Here is a 23,330-nt window from a genome sequence, read left to right as displayed (position 1 = left end):
ACTGAAATAAAATAGCAATATTTAGAGTATCTTTGCACATTAATATCTTAATATTACCAGCACATCGAAGCAGCGTTCAATGGGAATGGGAATATTTTACACCAGTCTGTGTCTATGATGCAACACTTCTGGTGAATGCGTAGTTCATTTTCCAGGAATACGTGAAGAAATTTTACGCTTCTGCAACCACGGATGTGTTGAATGGCAACGTTTATTATTATTTATTCACGCTAGATACATGATGATGTTTCGTTAAGTTAGATGTTACATCTTTCTTTGTCACTTTATGTTGTTAGCTGTTGCTTTGTTACTTATTACGCTGTTACGTCTTAGGTTATTGCTCTATGTTGTGATATTGTGTTGTTACTTCTTAGGTTGTTACACTGTTGCTTACGTTACATTGTTAAGTGTTATTTCTTACTTTGTTACATTACGCTTTTACATTATGTTGTTACGTTACGTTGTTACGTTACGTTGTTACATCATGTTGTTACATTACATTGTTACATTACATTGTTACTTTACATTGCTACATTACATTGTTACATTACATTGTTACTTTACGTTGTTACATTATGGTTGTTAAATTACGTTGTTACACTACATTGTTACACTACGTTGTTACACTACGTTGTTACACTACGTTGTTATTACGTTGTTACACTACGTTGTTACACTACTTTGTTACACTACGTTGTTATTACGTTACTTTGTTATTACATTACTTTGTTATTACGTTACTTTGTTATTACGTTGTTACCATAGGTTGTTATTACATTGAGCTGTTGAATCATTGTTTTCACTCTAAGGTCTGCTTCCTGCCTCGGAGCTCTCAGGTGGACGCTTCAGCTCCCGAAGCGCTGGCAGTAAAAGGACCGGTGTAACCTGAGAGCAGGTGGTAGTGACGAGATCTGAACCGGAGAAGAGCAGCAGACGGTTTAAAACGAGCTGCTGGCATCTGAAGAATGTCAAGAGCGCTTGATTTAACACGCAGAGCTTTGAAGCGACAGCCAAGGTGAACGCTATCAAACTCACCAAATGTGGGATTATTTAGCCCCTTTTCATGACCCTCAGGTGTCGAGGAGAACTTGAATATTCAGTGTTTCATGAACCTTTTCTCCCAGAGGTGTATTTATTATCATAAGAAAATAAATACTTTGTCTCATTCTTTTCTGTATTCAAGAGTTTAAATATGTCTAGTAAGAAGATTGTGCTGCTGACACACACACACACACACACACACACACACCTATGCAGGCCATCATAACTAAGTCCTCAGGGTCCTCAGAGTCCTCATGGTCCAGACCAGGTTACAACAACCTGCATCATCACAAGTGTCTTTTGTTTGTCAGTCAATGTTGATTACAGTTTTTTTCGTTTGCTAAACGACAGCGGGCACAACTGGAGTCACATGTGCAAAACTCTAACCACAGTCTTCACTACCAACAGTCACCTGAGCTAAACACTTCACATCACCTGCAAAACTCATTCCAAGCAACACAACTCTTAACACATGATTCAAAACACGCTCAGTGCAGCCAAACACTCTGCACAGCCCTCACTGAGGTAACACACTGAGGTCTCAGAACACACTGAGGTAACACACACTGTCACTCAGAACACACTGAGGTAACACACACTGAGGTAACACACACTGTCACTCAGAACACACTGAGGTAACACACACTGAGGTAACACACACTGAGGTAACACACACTGTCACTCAGAACACACTGAGAGTAACACACACTGAGGTAATACACACTGTCACTCAGAACACACTGAGAGTAACACACACTGTCACTCAGAACACACTGAGGTAATACACACTGTCACTCAGAGCACACTGAGGTAACACACACTGAGGTAACACACACTGTCACTCAGAACACACTGAGGTAACACACACTGAGGTAACACACACTGTCACTCAGAGCACACTGAGAGTAACACACACTGAGGTAATACACACTGTCACTCAGAACACACTGAGAGTAACACACACTGAGGTAACACACACTGTCACTCAGAACACACTGAGAGTAACACACACTGAGGTAACACACACTGTCACTCAGAGCACACTGAGGTAACACACACTGTCACTCAGAACACACTGAGGTAACACACACTGTCACTCACTCAGAACACACTGAGGTAACACACTGTCACTCAGAACACACTGAGGTAACACACACTGTCACTCAGAACACACTGAGAGTAAAAACACGAGCATCAAACACCAATACAGAAAATATGAACTTTTCATCTTCACAGTTTGAACAATTTCAGTGACTTCAAACAAAGTAATATTTTCTTCAAAGAAAAGAGTGACATTCTTTCACATGATTTATGAAATTTTTTCGAACATAACAATTCTTTAAGGTAAATTAAATATAGCAGTTTGCTTCAATAGTCTGTAGTAATTTACGGAATTACAGTAATGAGAAAAAAAAGGTAGAAACTAAAAGTACATACTGTAATTCGAACAAATAATTGAGGGGCTAATCCTGCCTCTCTAGCATCAGGCCACATGTTGTCATCAACATCACATCTCATGTTCTCTCTTGCCACCTGGGGAAGAACCTTCTGGAGGGCCTTATCCATCCCTGGCAGTCCTCTGGACTCGTGTCCTCACATCCGGCACGCATGGCTTCCAAAAGAGACATTTGGTCATGTGGGTGGTGACCAAACACTTTTGTTGTACCCTCAACCTGCCTCTCTCAATGAGAGACCATGGTTCACGACATGCTCTATAAGTGGAGCCCTTATTTCATCTGGAATAACAGCTCTTTGTCTTCCTCCACGCATCCCCCTCTCCCTGCCACCCTTCTCCCTCCACAAACCCGTCTTCCTTGTTCCATTTCCAAAATGAGTCTTTCTGAGCTCTACCTATATATACTGTAATTTATATATATATATATGTGTGGGTGTGTGTGTTCACTAACAAGTCTAAAACAAGACACCTGCTTAGCCTTTCAGCTGAAATTGCAATCAGCAGTGTTTGAAAGGCACCAGGCTGAACTCTATTCCGTTTTGAATGTGTGGTTCACAGTTTTGACAGCAGTGTGTTAGCATTTGAACAAAGTGCTGTACATCCTCAGTGTTGTGCAGGTTGTGGTTAAAGTCATGGGATAAGTGTGTAGAGTTTTGAAAACTGTGTTCAAGCAATGAAAAACAAACTAGAGTTTGGTCCACATGAACTGCTGCTGTGCAGACTGTAGTTAGAGTTTTGCACATGTGACTCCAGTTGTGCCCGCTGTCGTTTAGCAAATGAAAAAAACTGTAATAGGTCACGTAATGTACGTACTGTAGTTACCTCACTTCTGTATTTCAACCCAAACAACGACATTTTTTACGATGTTTTTCCTGAACCTAGCTAAGTATGTTCTACAATATTGTCCTTTTTTCTTATATTACAAAATATTATATATGTATATACACACACACACACAGAGGCATCACTTATTCATATCAAGACCTATTTGAATACGATTTTGATTATAACTTCATGACCTTTGATCTGACCTCTAATCTCTGAGGGACCAGGTCTCTAGTCTCCTTTTTGTGTCTGTATGTGTGCCTGTGTGTGTTTATGAGTGTGTTTGTGTGTGTGTGTGTGTGTGTGTGTGTGTGTGTGTGTGTGTGTGTGTGTGTGTTTGTAGGCGTGTGTGTGTGTGGGCCTGTGTGTCCATGTGTGTTTGTAGGCGTGTGTGTGCATGTGTGTGTGTATGCGTGTATGTGTATGTGTGTGTGTGTGTATATATGCGTGTATGTGCGTATGCGTGTGGGCCTGTGTGTCCATGTGTGTTTGTAGGCGTGTGTGTGTATGTGTGTGTGTGTGTATATATGCGTGTGTGTGTGTGTGCGTATGCGTGTGGGCCTGTGTGTCCATGTGTGTTTGTAGGCATGTGTGTGCATGTGTGTGTGTATGCATGTACGTGTATGTGTGTACGCGTGTATGTTCATGTGTATGTGTGTGTATGTGTGTGTGTGTGATCTGAGATCAGCTTGTTGTCTCCCTGAGGTTACACATGAAGCTCTTTGGTGGAGAACACTGATCTGAGAGCAGCAGACATTATGAAGAACACAACAAAGAGGTCTCGTTCCGGCCTCACTGAGCTGATCTCAGATCTGTTTACAGCTTCCTGACTTCTCTCTGCGCTCCTCGGTTCCAACACGCACGCAAACGAACACGCGCACGAACACACGAACACGCGCACGCTGTCAGCTGACTACCTGTCCTGCGGGTCCACTAGGACTGGTCCCGGTCCGGTCCGGTCTCTCCTCGGGTCCCGGTCCGGTCCGATCTCTCCTCGGGTCCCGGTCCGGCGCGTCGGCGCGCTGCTGCAGCCGGAGCTCAGCGGCTCATGGTGGGGGAGAGTCCGGGACCTCGGCTCGGTCGGGTCTCCTTCTCTCAGCGAGTCGTCTTCTTCTTCTTCTTCTTCTTCTTCTTCTTCTTCTTCTTCTTCTTCTTCTTCTTCGGGTTTTACTTCAGCAGAGTGCTGGAAGAAGAAGAAGAGGAAGAGGAAGAAGAAGAAGAAGAAGAAAAGGAGGAGGAAGAGGAGGAGGACGAGATGCAAACTCCAAAAGAGTCGGAAACAGGGGGAAAAAGTTTCAGTGTATTTGCATCACATCCCGTTTTCGAGGAGGAGGAGGAGGAGGAGGAGGAGGAGGAGGAGGAGGAGGAGGAGATGAGCCCCCTGAGGGTCTGAAATCTGAGTCCTCAGAAGGAACTACAGACGTAATGTTTATAATTTCTCTCTAAAAATATCTATGATTTATATTTTAAACAAATATTATATTTGTATTCATGTAAATACTTTTTTCTTCTTTTACATATATCATAAAAAATTAAATATTTGTTTCAGAAAAAGTTATACTTATATTTTATACATACAAAATAAATACTGATGAAATATGATACATATCAATGCATGTATATATGTATATACAAATAAATTATATATTTACATGAATGTAATACAATTATATGTATTTATATATTTATATATATAATAACCAATTAGAATGTTTTGTATTAAGATTTAAAATAATAAATAAAAAAATTCTATAGATATAAAAGTATATAGAAATAGAAAAAAATGAATGGCTGATTTAATTTAATGTGTATCTTAAAAGGATGATCTTTAGAGAAGAAGTTAGAATATATTGAATCAACAATGTGAAGAACCATTATACTTACAAATGTACATAGAACATATAAATATACATTAATGAATTAAAACTATGATAGAGTAAAAAGAAGTCAACATTATTTATTTACTTATCTTATTTCAAATGTGTAGTTTCAGGGATTTGAACCAGCGATGTTCTGGTCACATGACCAACTCTACCGGTCTGAGCGTGGGCGTGTGCGTGCTTGTGTACACGTGTGCACGTGTTTGTGCGCGTTTACGCGTGTGAATGTTTGGGTGTGTGCGTGTGTGTGTGCGTGTGTGTGTGCGCGTGCGTGTGTGTGTGTGTGTGTGTGTGTGTGTGTTTGCGACAGCAGGGGTCAGCAGAGTTTCAAAGTATAAGAGAAAGTTTTAAAAGCTGCAGAAACTCAAACGTGATGAAGAGATGATAATGAAAAAGGTGATCAAGGTGATGAAGGTGAAGAGATGAAGGTGAAGAGATGAAGTGATGAAGGTGAGGAAGGTAAAGAGATGAAGTTGAAGTGATGAAGGGGATGAAGGTGAAGAGATGATGGTGATGAAGGTGAAGAAGGTGATGAAGGTGAAGAAGATAAAGAAGGTGATGAAGGTGAAGAGATGAAGGTAAAGTGATGATGGTGAAGAGATGAAATTAAAGAAGGAGATGAAGGTGAAGTAATGAAGGTGAAGTGATGATGGTGAAGTGATGAAGGTGAAGAGATGAAGGTGAAGAATGTGATGAGGGTGATAAAGGTGAAGAGATGACGGTGAAGAGATGAAGGTGAAGTGATGAAGGGGATGAAGGGGATAAAGGTGAAGAGATGAAAGAGGAAGAATGTGATGAGGGTGATAAAGGTGAAGAGATGACGGTGAAGAGATGAAGGTGAAGTGATGAAGGTGAATTTGAGGAAGGAGAAGAAGGTGAAGTGATAACGGTAAAGAGATGAAGGTGAAGAGGATGGTGAAAACATAAAGGGGATGAAGGTGATGAAGGTGAACAAAGATGGCAAAATTAAAACAAAGATGGCGACGACCAAAACCAGTGAAGTTTAGCTTCACTACGCTAATGTAATGAAACCGCCGTGAACACGGAAGTGAAGAATTCTCCCGACAGGAAGTGAAGAGTGACGCAACAGGAACGAGGCTTCTGGGTTTTTCACAGTATAAATTAACAGCACGAAGGACTCATGTTTGTTTTCCCCACATTCCTTTAAAGTCTCCTCCTCCTCCTCCTCCTCCTCATCATCATCATCGTCATCGTCATGATGAAGGCTCACGTTCTCCAGCGGTCAGAGGGTTATTTGTGGCTCGTGATAGCGGTGCAGTCACAGTTTCCTCAAGAGCCGCGAAAACCACAGTGTAGTACATATATCAAAGTACACTGGTTCAGTAAATATACTAATACCACACCGAAAAACATTTTGTTACAGTGAAAGTTCTCTGAATGCTTACTGCCTCCTTTCTTATCTCCTTCAGCCTAGGAAAAGAGATAATGCCAGCCCACAATGCATTGCGTCGACACACATTTAAAGTGACGCGGCTCCGTCACTAAACTGATGCGTGAACATCCGCATGTTCTACTTGTTATGAAGGAAGTTAATTTAAAATAATAAACTTCTTTCACATCTTTATTTGCTGTTAGACTTCTATACAACCAGAGGAGTCGCCCCCTGGTGGTCAGGAGAGATAATGCAGCTTCAACACATGAAGCATAGACTTCTATACAACCAGAGATGTCGCCCCCTGGTGGTCAGGAGAGATAATGCAGCTTTAACACCTGAGGCATAGACTTCCAAAAGGGGTTTCAGGTGTTCAGGTGTGTTGCAACGAGTGCCTGCAGCTTCCTGCGTGTGGAATGTGCGGCATGTTCACCGCTCACCTGGTTCCTGTGTGAATGGCTCACATTAGTAACTCAGGTGTCGGATGTATGACTGTGCACCTGAAGGCGTCTCCACCCAGCCGGACCTCTGGGTGTTCCCCGCCACACAAATACTTCAAATACTTCAAATACTTTTCTAATCCTGGATTTCCGCAGCCTTTGAGGATTCAAACATAAAGATATTACTCATAAAGACATTTTAATTGTGACAGCTGTGTGTGGCAATAATAAATTGGTTTAATATTATATTATAGATGATGTATTATGGTTACTCACATAGGAGTTGGTCTCAGGTGTAGTGGGGGAGTAACATGGAGGTTGTTTTAACCCTTTTAACCTTTAAATCCAGGTTATCTCCTCAACCACAAGGGATATTGTAATAATTTTTAAAGTATAATATAAATATAAACATGTGTGATATGAGTTAAGATGTGTTTATAGGAGTGCATACCGATTTATTGGTTGATGATATAATACAGAAAAAAAGAAGAAGAATGTAGCATCTCTCTTGCCACTACCCGTGGGTTTCCCCCACAAGCACCAAGGATAGCCAGACAACCGCGAGGTTCCGTTTGGTAACATCTTTAATTTGACACACACACACGCACACACGCACACACACACGCACACACGCGTGCGCACACACACACACACACACACACACACACATATATATATATACACACATACACACACACACACACGCACACACGCACACACGCGCGCACACACGCACACACACACACACACACACACACACATATATATACACACATACACACACACACACACACACACACCGAGCAGACCGCAACACGACACGTCTGCTCACTCTTCTCCTCCACTCTCGGGAGCCTTTATGAGGGCGGCCTCGGCTGCTGACTGATTGCCAATCACCAGCAGCCGAGGCCAAATTGGAGACAGCTACCACAAAGAAATATATATATATATATATATATTATCCTTTTTTAATATGTCTGTGAAAAGTTTGACTTGGATTAAGTAAAACATTTATTGTTATTTGTTTAGTTTAGACGTTAAGGTGAATCTCCAAATGGAGCCTCTATGATCTTTGGTTGATATTGAATATGTAGCACTTTATTTATTTTGATTTTATATCATCCAGCCCCTAGAGATGCTACTATAGGCTTGTAGGCTGCTGGGCGACATTTTAGGATACACTGAGCACCTATCTCCTCTTCTCTCTCTTCTTATGGATGTTTTAGGATACAATGAGCACTTATCTCCTCTTCACTATATACTTATGGACGTTTTAGGATACACTGAGCTCTTATTTCCTTTTTTCTCAATTAGAGAGCAAACCATCGAGTGTGGAAGATCAATTTAATCGAACATTAAGTCACATCTCAGTTTTTCTGCGGTCAACATTTTTGGGGGATTTTTTGAGTTTCATATTCTGCTGAAGGCTTCGTGAGGAGTGTTGATGATGTCATACGTCGGTTTTAAACCGTAGAGCCGGGTTCCTTCAGAGCAACGATCAGACATCCTGAATGGGAAGATCTGAAAAATCCAATCAGCATTTGGGAACATTGCCAAAAAAAAGGCCTTCGTCCTGATATTATCTGTAAATATTGATCTTTGTTTTTACTTCTTTGATAACTAATCTTTCTTCACGTCTTCTACGAGGACTTTCCACAACCAGGTCAAAGGTTGAAGGTCACTTCACCAGAACTTGAAACGTTCCCAGCTTCAAGCTTCTACCTCCGATAACCGTTGTTCATGTCTTCTCTGGCGTGGCCGATGGATTATGGAGATATTGCTTGTTGGGAAATCCTGACTTCAGCTTCCAGTCTGATGCAGGACGGGAATGTCCCTCAAATACTTTCCTGGCTTCCTTACTTCCTCCACTCTGTCCTCCCCTCCCTCTCTTCCTCTTTTTCTCTTTCTCTCGGGTTTCAGCTAACCTCCCCTCCTCCCCTCCTCCCTCCCTCCCTCCGGAGGCCTCCAGCCAGAAGTGAGTCACAGAGTTGGTATGTTGGGAAAGAAAAGCAGGAGGTATGGTTGGAGGAGGTGTGGGTGGAGGAGGTGTGGATGGAAGATAACTTTTCTTTGTCTCTTTGTTCTCGATCACTTCACCATGACTGATATCCAGAGCAGAAACATAAAGGGAATGAGCTATATATATATAAATATATAAATATAGATATACATTTATACATATATATAAATATATATTTTTCATATATACACTACCGTTCAAAAGTTTGGGATCACCCAGACAATTTTGTGTCTTCCATGAAAAATCACACTTTTATTTATCAAATGAATATAAAATATAGTCAAGACATTGACAAGGTTAGAAACAATGATTAATATTTGAAATATTAATTTTGTTCTACAAACTTCAAGCTCAAAGGAAGGCCAGTTGTATAGCTTATATCACCAGCATAACTGTTTTCAGCTGTGCTAACATAATTGCACGGGTTTTCTAATCAGACATTAGTCTTCTAAGGCGATTAGCAAACACAATGTACCATTAGAACACTGGAGTGATAGTTGATGTAAAAGGGCCTCTATACACCTATGGAGATATTTCATTAGAAACCAGACACTTCCACCTAGAATAGTCATTTACCACATTAACAATGTAGAGAGTGTATTTCTGATTAATTTAATGTTATCTTTATTGAAAAAAACAATGCTTTTCTTTGAAAATAAAGTCATTTCTAAGTGATTCCAAACTTTTGAACGGTAGTGTATATATTTTTTAAATATATATATATATATGTAAATATATATATATATATATATATGTATATATATATAAGAATGTATAAATATATATATATAAATATATATAAGTATATATAAATATATAAGTATATATTAATATATATAGTGTACCTTCCACAATGATTTTGACTCTGTTAAAGGTGCATAACAATACAAATCGTCATCAAATAAAAATAAATAAAATAGTTAAACAAGAATTATAAATATAAATAAAACAAATAAACAGACAATAATTCAATTCAATTCAATTCAGTTAATTTGTATAGCCCAATTTCACAAATTACAAATTTGTCTCGGAGTGCTTTACAATCTGTACACATAGACATCCCTGCCCCAAAACCTCGCATCGGACCAGGAAAAACTCCCAAATAACCCTTCAGGGGGAGAAAAAAAAGGGAAAAAACCTTCAGGAGAGCAACAGAGGAGGATCCCTCTCCAGGATGGACAGATGCAATAGATGTAATGTGTACAGATGGACAGATTTAGAGTTAAAATACATTCAATGAATATGACAGAGTGTATGAATAGTTCATAGTAGGCATATTTCACGATGGAGACCTCCACGATCCATCAGGCAGATGGCGGTGGGGAGGAGGAGTGGGCGGAGTCTCAACAGTGGGCGGAGTCTCAACAGGATTCAATTCAATTCAGTTTATTTGTATAGCCCAATTTCACAAATTACAAATTTGTCTCGGAGTGCTTTACAATCTGTACACATAGACATCCCAGCCCCAAAACCTCACATCGGACCAGGAAAAACTCCCAAATAACCCTTCAGGGGGAAAAAAAGGGAAGAAACCTGGAGGAGAGCAACAGAGGAGGATCCCTCTCCAGGATGGACAGATGCAATAGATGTAATGTGTACAGAAGGACAGATTTAGAGTTAAAATACATTCAATGAATATGACAGAGTGTATGAATAGTTCATAGTAGGCATATTCCACGATGGAGACCTCCACGATCCATCAGGCAGATGGCGGTGGGGAGGAGGAGTGGGCGGAGTCTCAACAGGACAGTGGCGTAGTCAGTAGCAGGAATTCCACGACCCAGACCTCGATGATCCATCAGGCAGATAGGATCTATGTCGTCTCATAGGGTCCGATGACCCCATGAGACGTGAAGTCACAAGGACTCCGGGGAGAAAGCAGAGTTAGTAACGTGTGATTGAGAGATGAAAATTCATCCCTAAGGAGAGAAAAGAGGAGATAGGTGCTCAGTGCATCCTAAAACGTCCCCCGGCAGCTATAAGCCTATAGCAGCATATCAAGGGGCTGGACCAGGTGAACCTGATTCAGCCCTAACTATAAGCTCTGTCAAAGAGGAAAGTCTTAAGTCGACTCTTAAACGAGGTGACTGTGTCTGCCTCCCGGACTGAAGGTGGAAGCTGGTTCCATAAAAGAGGAGCTTGATAACTAAAGGCTCTGGCTCCTATTCTACTTTTTAAGACTCTAGGAACTACAAGTAGTCCCGCATTTAATGAGCGCAGCTCTCTAGTGGGGCAATATGGTACTACAAGCTCCTTAAGATATGATGGTGCATCACCAATCAAGGCTTTGTAGGTTAAGAGAAGAATTTTAAAAGTGATTCTTGATTTTACTGGGAGCCAGTGCAGAGCAGCTAGTGCAGGAGTGATGTGATCTCTTTTCTTAGTTTTAGTGAGAACACGAGCTGCAGCATTCTGAATCAACTGGAGGGACCTAAGAGACTTATTAGAGTAGCCTGATAATAAGGAGTTGCAGTAATCCAGTCTCGAAGTTACGAACGCGTGAACCAACTTTTCTGCATCTTTTTGAGACAAGATGTGCCTGATTTTTGAAATATTACGTAGATGAAAGAATGCAGTCCTTGAGATTTGCTTTACGTGGGAGTTAAAGGACAAGTCCCGATCAAAGATAACGCCAAGATTCTTTACAGTGGTGTTGGATGCTAAGGCAATGCCGTCTACAGAAACCACATCACCAGATAATTGATCTCTGAGGTGCTCAGGGCCGAGTAAAATTACTTCGGTTTTGTCTGAGTTTAACATCAAGAAGTTGCAGGTCATCCATGTTTTTATGTCTTTAAGACATGCTTGAATTTTACTTAGTTGGTTGGTTTCCTCTGGTTTTATCGATAGATATAGTTGAGTATCATCTGCATAGCAATGAAAGTTTATGGAGTGTTTCCTGATAATATTGCCCAAAGGCAGCATGTATAAGGTAAATAAAATTGGTCCAAGCACAGAACCTTGTGGAACTCCGTGACTAACGTTGGTGGTTATCGAGGCGTCATCGTTTACAAATACAAACTGAGATCGATCTGATAAATAGGATTTAAACCAACTTAGTGCCGTGCCTGAAATGCCAATCGACTGCTCCAGTCTCTGTGACAGGATGTCATGGTCAATGGTGTCGAATGCAGCACTAAGGTCTAACAAGACCAGGACAGAGAGGAGTCCTTTATCTGATGCCATTAAGAGGTCATTTGTAATTTTCACCAGTGCTGTCTCGGTGCTGTGGTGTTTTCTAAATCCTGACTGAAACTCCTCAAATAAACTATTATGATGTAGAAAGTCACACAACTGATTTGCGACCACTTTCTCAAGGATCTTGGAGAGGAAGGGGAGGTTAGACATCGGTCTGTAGTTAGCCAACACCTCTGGATCCAGAGTGGGCTTCTTCAGGAGAGGTTTAATAACAGCCACTTTGAAGGAGTGTGGTACGTGGCCTGTTAACAAAGACACATTGATAATATCTAATAGAGAGCTGCCAATTAAAGGCAAAACGTCTTTCAGCAGCCTCGTCGGGATGGGGTCCAAGAGACAGGTAGACGTGTTAGAAGTAGAAACCGTTGAAGATAATTGGTCACGGTTGATGGGAGAAAAGCCCTCCAAATATACACCAGGGCATACAGCGGTTTCCAAGGCCATTCCACTTGAGGACAGATTGGCACTGGTTAAGGGCAAGAGATTATTAATCTTGTCCCTAATAGTTAAAATCTTTTCATTAAAGAAGTTCATGAAGTCATTACCACTGAGGTTTATAGGAATGCTCGGCTCCACAGAGCTGTGACTCTCTGTCAGCCTGGCTACAGTGCTGAAGAGAAACCTGGGGTTGTTCTTATTTTTCTCTATTACTGATGAGTAATAGGCTGCTCTGGCATTACGGAGGGCCTTCTTATAAGTTTTAAGACTATCTCGCCAAACTAAGCGGGATTCTTCCAGATGAGTTGAACGCCATATGCTTTCAAGCTTTCGTGACGTTTGCTTCAGTTTGCGGGTTTGAAGGTTATACCAGGGAGCAAATCTCCTCTGCCTCACTGTCTTCTTCTTCAGAGGGGCTATCGAGTCCAGTGTCATTCTCAGTGAGCCTGTGGCACTATCAACAAGATGATCAATCTGGGACGGACTAAAGTTAGACCAGGAGTCCTCTGTTATATTGAGACGTGGTATCGAATCGAATGCAGAAGGAATCGCTTCTTTAAATTTAGCTACAGCACTGTCAGTTAGACATCTGGTGGAGAAACTTTTGACTAACGGTGTACACTCCGGTAGTATAAATTCAAAAGTGATGAGGTTGTGGTCTGACAGAAGAGGATTCTGTGGGAAAATGTTCAAATGCTCAATGTCAACGCCATAAGTAAGAACAAGATCAAGCGTGTGGCCAAAGCTGTGAGTGGGTTTCTGTACTCTCTGACAGAAGCCAATCGAGTCCAACAATGAGATGAATGCAGCACTAAGGCAATCATTATCAACATCCACATGGATATTAAAATCTCCTACAATAATAACTTTATCAGTTTTAAGAACCAAACTTGATATAAATTCTGAAAATTCAGATATAAACTCTGTATATGGACCTGGTGGCCGGTACAGAATCACAAATATAATTGGCTGTAGTGTTTTCCAGGTTGGATGTGAAAGACAAAGAACAAGGCTTTCAAATGAGTTGTAGTGTAATTTAGGTTTAGGATTTATTAATAGGCTCGAGTCAAAGATGGCTGCTACTCCACCTCCTCGACCGGTGCCTCGAGGAATGTGAGTATTACAGTTTTTCTCCATTGCTTTGGCTCAATTCTTGAAACAGAAATTACATTCTTAAAGCTCTTAGTGCATTTGGTAAAATAGCATATATGGTTCAGCACAACTACATAGATCCCCTTCAAAAGGTCATATCTCACCCAAAACAGTTAACTCAAGCTTCAAACCCAAATCATTTTCTCATAAAAATAGCCAGTGCCCCCAAAATGAAAACTTCCTTCTCAATTGCTGTGGCTCATCTCTCTCGAAAAAAAAATGACATTCTCAAAGCTTTAAATACATTTGCCAAAATAACCTAGATGGTTTAGCAAAACACTATGGCACACCTGCAAAAGGTCATATCTCTCCCAAAACACACAACTCATCAGTCAAAACTCATTCCTTTTCTCATACAAATAGTCAGTGCCCCCAAAATAAAAATTCCCTTCGTCATTGTTTAAACACTGCAGGTCAAAATGTTTAGATGTTTTGTCAGTATGGCAGTGGACCATAGAAATATCCCTCATGTGCACATTTCAATCTTGGCTTCGTCCTTTGACACTGAATGGTTACTGTAGGAGATGTTGTCTTTCCAGAATACTATGTGTATCAAACAGAAAAAAGATTCATTCAAGAGGAGCCAACAAGGTTTCACATCACATACTGTATTGCACTTATACTGCCATGGAAATTCTTACAGTAATTGCAAAACAGAAACAGAAAATGTGTACAGCAAAAAATAGTGTCAAACAAAAGCACATAAAAAATAAAATTAAGTATAGCCTACACGACTGCAACAAAACATACAGTAGGAAAGTAAAGCAAAGCTGGAGTTCAAAGCTGGAGTTCATCCTCACTCTCCTGCTCAACATCGCATCTGATGTTCTCCTTGCGATGCAACGGGGAAGAATCGCCGTGCATGCCGCAACCATCCCTGCACTGATCTGCCGTGACATCGGCACAAGCAGCATCCATTGCCTGGAGAAGGACCTCTGGTTTAGAGCCCGATGCTCATACACCCTCCACCACCACGCACCCTTGCTCCTCTTCCTCTTCTTCTTCCTCCTCTTCCTCGAACAGGCAGTTGCCCTTGTTCGTTTACCTGGCCAGGTGCTTCCATGTTCATACTGTAAACTGTACTGAACTTTGTCACGCCCTAGATATTTGATGGAAGCATTTATCCTCCTGGATAGCACCTGTCAGCTAACTAAAATTACTGTGTGATTGGTGATCGGATGTGAGAAAATCCCCCTTGATTAGTAAAGTTCTAGTTGAACCTGAAAATGAAGCTGATTCAAGATTCAAGATTCAAGATTCAAGATGTTTTATTTGTCACATACACACACAGGGTGTGCAGTGAATATTTACAAATAAAGTGTGTGTGTGTGTGTGTGTGAGTTCACAATCCTGATGGCCTGAGGAAAGAAACGTTCTTGCAGCGTGACCGGCGCCTGCCTGACCGCAGCAGCTGAAACAGTCTGTTGTTGGGGTGGTGAGGATCCTTCATGATCCTGCCGGCTCTGGTTCTGCACCTCCTGGTGTACAAGTCCTGCAGGGGGGGGAGTGTAGTTCCAATAGTGCGCTCAGAGGGCACTTTCTCTCTGCAGAGCGCAGAGCCTTCCTGTCCTGGCGGAGCAGTTGCCAAACCAGGCTGTGATGCTTCCTGTCAGGTAGAAGGACTGAAGGATCCTCTGGGAAACTTTAAATTTCCTCAGCTGCCTGAGGTGGTAGTGCCTTTCTCACCAGAGTGTCTGTGTTTTGACCATGTCAGATCCTCGGTGATGTGGACTCCACAATCAGCTCCTTAGTTTTGGTGACATTCATGATGAGGCTGTTGTCCTGGGACCAGAGTGACAGCTCAGCAACTTCCTCCAGGTAGGCCTTCTCGTGGTTGTCGGAGATCAGGCCCACCACCACTGTGTCATCCGCAAACTTGATGATGGTGTTGAGCTGAACCTGGCCACACAGTCATGTGTGTACAGTGGGATCCTGTGTTCAGGGTGAGGGAGGTGTGTGTCTGCCCACCTGACCACCTGTGGCCTGGCGGTCAGGAAGTCCAGGATCCAAGCACACAGGGGTGTTCAGTCCCAGCTCAATCAGCTGCTGAACTATAATCAATGAACAGCAGTCTCTGGCTGTCCAGATGAGAGAGTGGTGTGCAGTACCTGGGAGACAGCATCATCCGTGGATCTGTTTGGGGTCCATGGAGGAAGGATGTAGTCCTTTATCAGCCTCTCAAAGCATTTCATGACCACCGAGGTGAGGCGTCGCCCGGTCGGTAGTCATTCATACATGCTGGAGAAGCATTCTTGGGCACAGGGACAATAGTGGATCTCTTGAAGCAGGCGGGACCACGGACTCAGCCAGGAGAGGTTGAATATTGTGGTGAACACTGGCCCAGATATGCCATCTGGACCTGCAGCTTTCCTGGTGTTCACCCTCAACAGAGCCCTCCTCACACTGTGCTCGGTCACAGAGAGTGTGTGTTCATCCCCAGGTAGAACTCCTCGGCTACGCTTAACGGTGTTGTGTAGCGGCGAGCTAGCGCCTGTTGTTGCTAGCCTCAAACCGTGCATAAAATGAGTTCAGGTCGTCCGCTAGGGATGTCGGCACTCACCATTGCGCTGGGTCTGCTCTGGTAGTTTGTGATAGTCTGCCATAGGCGCCTGGTGTCGCGCTGCTCCATCTGTGATTCCACTCTGTCTGGTACACCCTTTTTTGGTCCTTCACCGCCTCCTCAGTCCATAGACCGCTGCCTTGTAGTTATAGGCAGCAGTGGCGTTCACAGCTTCACGGATGGATCTATCAACCCACGGCTTTTGGTTAGGAAAGTCACCGTGGGGACGATGGTGTCGTTAAGCGTTGCTATGAGGCTCATTACTACTCAAAACTCGCTGACGTCACTGGAACTGGATTGGATCATGTCCCAGTCGATTATACTCAGAGCCCCTGTAGCTCAGCCTCTGATTGGTCAGACCACCACGTTCTCGTTCACACCACCGCTTCCCCGCGATCCTTTGTTTATACCATGACTTTTTAGGTTTGCCTGTTAAAAGTCCCAGCCACCACCACAGGCCGGGGATACTTAATTTGATGCCGACATAACACATCATGTAGGTCCGAGTGTGCTGTGGTGTCCGCTTGTGGTGGAATGCAGATGTTCCAGGTTCGCGAGCAGGAACGAGAAAGAGTCTTAATGTTCTTGGGGTCACCATGTTGTTTGTCATGAAGCAAACCCTCCACCCTTAGATTTATCCGCACCAGCGGGTCAGCCAAGTTTCCGTCAGACAAATAAAATCATCCATCTTATTTTCCAGATGCTGGGCAAAATGATGAGCTTGAACTCTCAGTCTGTTCAATTCTCTCCGTTTCCTCGATGTTTTCGTCCTCCCCGTAGTAGCGGCTCCACTGTTGTTGTTGCCCTTGTTTTGCGCAAAGTTTATGTCCAAAGTGTGGCGGTCGTATGTTGTTAGTGCCGATGTGTTTGTGGCAAAGAAAATATTAAAATAAACACAAAAACTAAAAGCGGCGCGCACAATCCGAGCTGCCCTTGACGGCGACTGGACACAGCCGCGCCATCCTAGCAGTTCTCCACTGATCCATGATGATCCAAGAGATCCATATTACAGTATATACCATGATGTTTTTCATGGTATTATGTGCCTGAACGATTTTGACAGAGGAGTGAACTATTGTGCAGGTGATGATGGACACAAGGAAATTATGCCAAGATGTTTTGCAGAGAACAACCACTTGACTGAGAAGCAACAGTCGGTTTAGACCAGCAAGATGTATTCAATTGGTAAGTGGGCTAACTGAAGGCAATTGTACCTAACCATGTGCACAGATGTGCTAAATCATTTGAAAGGGGCGGCTTTAGCTCAGTGGGGTAAGAGGGTCGTCCTTCAACCGCAAGGTCGTGGGTTCGATCCCCGCTCTCCCCATTAGCTGCAAGTCAAAGTGTCCTTGAGCAAGGCACTGAACTCCCAGTTGCTTCCTGGGCGCTTCACTGCAGCCCACTGATCCTTAATAACTAAGGATGGGTTAAATGCAGAGAACTAATTTCCCCTTGGGGATTAATAAAAGTGTATATTTATTTTATTTTATAAATGTGTGCAAGCTGTAGGCAACTGTACTTGTCATTTGCAAGGAGTTTCTAAAACAATTGCAATTTGATGAAAGGAATGAGAAATTCAAATCTGTTGTGAACAAGTGCCCAGTGGTTTGGAGGTTTGCACGAGTTGTTTTGAGAATGTCATTTCTGTTTCAAGAATTGAGCCAAAGCAATGGAGAAAAACTGTAATATGACTTGGAGGAGTCGATTCATTTAGGCAGACATATTCTTCATGGCTCAGCCAGGTTTCAGTTAGACAACATAAATCAATGTGATTATCTGATATTAAATCATTTAGTAACACAGCTTTAGATGACAGAGATCTAATATTTAGGAGACCACATTTAATAGTCCTGTTTTGTTGCACTGCTGAAATAATGGTGTTAACTTGTATAAGGTTATTGTACGTCGACTCCTTCTGCTTTCTTTTGATAGAATTAATTTAAGTTTAAGTGGCCGTGGGACAGACACAGTCTCTATGGAGCTCTGGGAGGGACTGGGTGAGAGGGGGCGGAGGCCCTGGGGGGGGGGGTGTGCTATGGGGGACACTGGGTGACAGGGATGACAGGGGCGTGGGGCTACTCTGTTTCTGCTTTATGACATTAACCCTGCGTTGTCACAGATATGGCTGTCCGTTGATCAACTTGGTTATGTTTGCAGAAACGAGACGCGCTCCGTCCAACGTGGGATGAATGCCGTCTCTCCTCATCAGATCAGGCTTTCCCCAGAAAGTCTTCCAGTTGTCTACGTAGCCCACATTATTCGCTGGGCACCACCTCGACAGCCAACGGTTGAAAGACAACATTCGGCTATACAATTCGTCTGTCTGCAAATTTGGGAGAGGGCCAGAGAAAACGACGGTGTCCGACAATGTCTTGGCATAAGCACACACGGATTCCACATTAATTTTAGTGACTTCCGACCGGCGGGCTCGGGCGTCATTACCACCGGCGTGTATTACAATCTGACTGTATCTCCGCTTGTCCTTAGACAGCAGTTTCAAACAAGACTCCACGTTGCCCGCTCTGGCCCCCGGGAGGCACACGACTGTAGTCCGCGGCTTCGAAATAAACTTTCAATAAAAACACACACATTAAAAACAAAAATAAGATACAAATATAAATGTAAAACGGTCACGTGCTATATGTTCTGTAAACTCACTCTAAAACTTATTATACCATCACAGACTGTAATACCAAATACCACACACACACACACACACACACACACAAAATCACAGTAGATTACTGGCCTTCTCTGTTAACAGTATGTAACTGTTATTTTACGGTTAAATTCTCTGAACAAGATTTGCAGCATGCAAAATGTTTTTGATGGATGTTTAAGGGGTTTGTGGTTGTGTGTGTCTGTGTGTGTGTGTGTGTCTGTGGGGGTGGGGGTGTTTACCAGTGACATAACATGGATGAAGTGTGTTAGTGTGACATTGTCTGTGTTTAAAGAACCGTCACGAAGCTGAGCAGAGTTTCCATGAGGTTCACAGTGTGTGTGTGTGTGTGTGTGTGTGTGTGTGTGTGTGTGCGGGCGGTGGACCACAACCACAACATCCGATTCACATCAGCTGGTTAAGGTCACCTCTAGTCTAAATATTACACATTTATTACACGTGTATAATCGTGTGTACATGTGTGTGTGTGTTATCGCTCTGTGGTGGAACCTCAGCAGATACAACCTGTGAGTCAGTGGAACAGACGCAGCTGTCGGTTCGAAATGACTCTTCATGACTTGTCGATCCATCCCATAATTCATGAGGTCCACATGGTCATGAACCAGGAAGTGGAGCCTGAGGTCACACGACTTCCTGCAGCCGGGGATTTGATCCCAGACATCAGCGCTTTGACAGAACGTCTTTAATAAAGGTTCTCCGGAAGCAACAGAACAACTGTTAGTGTGAGGATCGTTGTTGGGGTTAAATAACTCAGGAACAACCTCGTCACTTATTGTGATACTTTCTTCAATAATTGAGTGAGAAAACTGAGAAATACGAGTATTAGTCACAAGTTTAGCTACGAATGAAACAAGATGAGTGATGATAACCTGACAGGAGAACACACAGGAGAACCAACAGGAGAACATAAAAACAAACAGGAGAACACACAGGAGAGCCAACAGGAGAATACACAGTAGAACATACAGAAGAACCAACAGGAGAACCAACAGAACATGAACGTTCGGTTCCCTCTGAACTCTGAGAGAACAATAACTGACGATCGCGACGCAGAACAATAATAAATAAACTCGATACCAAAACCAACTCGTTCATAACTTTAGTTCCCTGACATGTAGACGGTGAAGGTTCAAGAGGACGGTGTCAACTTTCCACTGGCTCAGAAAAACCATGTGTTCCGGTTCTTTAAGAACCAACGTCACAGCGTCTGAGAGCTGAACATGAAACTGGAGCTCTGAGAGTTCTGTCTCTAAACCCTCTGAGAACCAACAATTGTTCTGCAGGAATCCGAACAGAGAACTTAGAACCAGGAGAAAACCATAAGTTTGTGTTTGTGTGTTTTAAAAGATAATTTATATTCTAGAGAGAACCGCAATAAATCAGTGCAGGAACCAACATCTTAAATATATACAGCTAACTTAACGTGGTAAACATTATGCATATGTTAAATCTCTTTACTTTGACTTATGTTAGTTGGTGTTTTTATTTCACGTCTGGGAGAACCAAGAGGAACCAAGTGTCCTTCCCTTGTCTCCTGTGTCCTCACACACCTCTACCTGTCCAAAGGTGACATCCCGAGGCTCCTCTCCTCTCTGCTTGCACGGTGAAGGAACAAGGCCCCTGAACGCATCAGCGGAGTCAGCAGGTCACAAAGTGTCAAGGAGAAAAGGTAAGTGAGCATGAAGCCGAGTCATCATGTGTCATATAAATATCGTGACATTAACTTTCTCCTTTTAAATGAGTTTCTATAAATCAGTTTTTAATATCTTCAGGTTAGAAGATTACATGAGTAAAGATTATAATGAATGAGTCAGACACTGCAGTCTCCGAGCATCTGTTAAATATAGTTTATTAAAGTGTATCTTGACTTGTTTGATGTGAGGTGGTTTTAAATATTATATATTGCAGATGTCTTGACTTTCATTAAACTCCATATTTAAATAAACCAGTGAAGAGGCAGGAAAGACGAACTTATTTTAGAAACGTTTTATTATTTAAATTAATAAATAGCAAATATAATAAATAAGACATTTAGACAACAGACAGTTTCATTTGAAAAACAATTAAACTTGAAGTTAGTGCAGACAGTCACAGTATTCTTAATTCAAGTTTCAGGGATGGTGCTCAGAGTTTTGTCTTTTCCTCTCTCTCTCTTTCTTTTCTTTCATCCTGTTCTAGACTGTTCTCCTTCGCCGGCATGGATAAGGAGGAGAAGCCGGCGCACGATGCTCGCTCCCCGGCTGCGTCTCGCAGGGCGCACCGCTGATCTCCAGCCGCTGCACGACGGTCCAGTCCGGCTCGGGTCACCGCGGATCCCGGAGGCACGAGGCGCTCACCCGGTGAGGTGGACCAGCAGAGCCGCCAGCATGGCGCTCCGCCGGTCCCCCTGATGCGGGCTCTTGGGTGTCAGTCGGGTCCCCAGAAGGAGCCTCAGATACCAGGTACGGCCGACAGGAGCTCGGATCCGGCTCCGAAGTCCGTGAGCTGCGGCTGCTCTTCCGCGACCTGCTGGTGGATGGCGAAGCTCTGGTAGTCGCTGCCCGGCCCGTCGGCGCTGCCCGGCGGCGCGTCTGCGTACGGCTCCTCGGTGTAGATCTGCCACAGCACCACCAGCCACAGCACCAGCAGCCAGCGCTTGGCCGGGCTCCTCTCCGGCGGCGGGAGGTGCATGCGCACCTTGGCCGGGTACATGACGCGTGAGCAGCGCTTCCTCGGCCGCAGCGGCGCGTAGGAGAGCACCGCGCTGGCCTGCGGAGGCACCCGCTCGAAGGTGAAGACCTCCGGCTCCGTGCTGCGGGCCGCGCGCCCGGAGAAGCCGAAGCTCTCCCGCTGCACCGTCAGGGTCACGCTGTTGGAGCGAGAGTACATGTTGTCCCGGTTAAGTAGTCGGTTCTCCGGTTGTCAGGTAGCAGACAGTCGGCTGAGTGTCTCCGGGTCGGATCCCTCTCTTTATAGGTCTTTGGTCCAGGTGGCGCTCCGGACACGCCCACCCGGCCGTAGGCCACGCCTCCGGCTCGAGCGGGAGGACAACCGGAATGTTCGGATTCCGGTTGTCTGGAGGCAGCCTGTCTGGGTCCTGGTCCGGGTCCTGGTCCAGGTCCGGACCCGAGCTCAACCATCGGGGTTTCATCTATTCATTCTTATCCTAATGCACAAAGTGCTTCAATTGTCACGTTTTATTATAATTCTCTTTTCATTTATCATGACTTTTAATACTTGTTAAGTGTCTGTTTTTGTTAAATAATACATCCTTCATATATTATATATATTATAAGTTAAATACTAATAAAGTGGCTGCACACATCACACAATATTTTACAATATTTTAAACATTATTCACACAATTTGTTGTGATTCATCAAACGTGAAGGAATCGTTGCACTTGGGATAGTTTTTAATAATTAATGAATTATCAACTTTTAAATGTGCTTATTTAAAAGAAAGAGTGATATCAAAGTGTTTGAATTCTTCAACATGTTGTGAGACACAAAACTATGAACACAAATCTGTATATTTAGTATTTTAACTTGGTCTGTTGGCTCCGATATTGGAGTTTCTGTATTTTTCCGCGTGTGGTTTCTGTTTCTCTGAATGTTGAATCACAGGAAGTGCCAGTTGAGAAAGTCCAACTTTACTTCACTGTGACCGTGTTTACATGCATTCGAATAACTGGCTTAGTCGGACTGAAATCGAATTATCCGTTTCATGTAAACACCTTTGTTCGACTATGTGCGGTCCGACTACGATCCGATTAACACCCCTGGATAACTCGATCCGATCCGGTTGATAATTCGACTATCGCGGCATGTAACGGTGAATTGGATTAGGAACTGGACTTTGCGTCTTTGCGCATGCTTGAGATCCCCCCTCCCCCCTCCCTCCCATGTCGTGACCCGGAAGTCGAAAGAGACGATAAGTTGTCACTGCCGGGAGCCTGGCCGGCAGAAAACAAACAAACAACGCCAATAGCGCCGTTTGTATTCGCTGTACTCCTATTAACATCATGCAAGAATAGTCGAGGGATGCAGCTTCGCCTTGCTCTCTGTTCGCCATCTTTCTCGAAATGTTGATGTTGTTGGTTGTTGTTGGTTGTGGTGAAGAGGTCAAGCGGAAATGGCTGTATCACCACGAGTTGTAATGAAAACAGCGCCACCTATCGTATCGGATATGACATGCCAATGACAGGCCAATGATTCGAATTACTCACTGCCATGTATATTGGGATAACAGCAGATCCCCCAAAAGAT

General features: G+C 43.3%; 2 protein-coding genes across 3 annotated transcripts in view; both read right to left on the bottom strand.

Annotated features, from left to right (window-relative positions):
* ddr2l (discoidin domain receptor family, member 2, like) overlaps positions 1-4,550 on the bottom strand; it is a 32,965-nt gene extending 28,415 nt beyond the window's left edge. Inside the window, exon 1 of one of the 2 annotated variants that reach the window (XM_056419392.1) lies at positions 4,240-4,550. The gene's annotated coding sequence lies outside the window, so the exon portion shown is untranslated. The remainder of the gene's footprint in view (positions 1-4,239) is intronic. The other variant, XM_056419393.1, reaches the window with a different exon arrangement.
* A 16,504-nt stretch (positions 4,551-21,054) lies between these two features.
* On the bottom strand, positions 21,055-22,087 carry LOC130196956 (radiation-inducible immediate-early gene IEX-1-like). The gene has a single exon (XM_056419395.1). The coding sequence runs from the start codon at positions 21,949-21,951 to the stop codon at positions 21,514-21,516; it is 438 nt and encodes a 145-aa protein (XP_056275370.1). The 5' UTR covers positions 21,952-22,087; the 3' UTR covers positions 21,055-21,513.
* Positions 22,088-23,330: the final 1,243 nt, after the last annotated feature.

This window comes from Pseudoliparis swirei, chromosome 7 (genome assembly GCF_029220125.1).
Source record: "Pseudoliparis swirei isolate HS2019 ecotype Mariana Trench chromosome 7, NWPU_hadal_v1, whole genome shotgun sequence".
In the NCBI taxonomy this organism is placed as follows: domain Eukaryota; kingdom Metazoa; phylum Chordata; class Actinopteri; order Perciformes; family Liparidae; genus Pseudoliparis; species Pseudoliparis swirei.
Note: the sequence above shows the minus strand (reverse complement) of the source record. Positions and strands in the feature narration are given on the sequence as shown.

Coding starts and splice junctions, on each gene's coding strand:
- LOC130196956 (XM_056419395.1), bottom strand. CDS start 21,951: ATGTACTCTCGCTCCAACAGCGTGACCCTGACGGTGCAGCGGGAGAGC.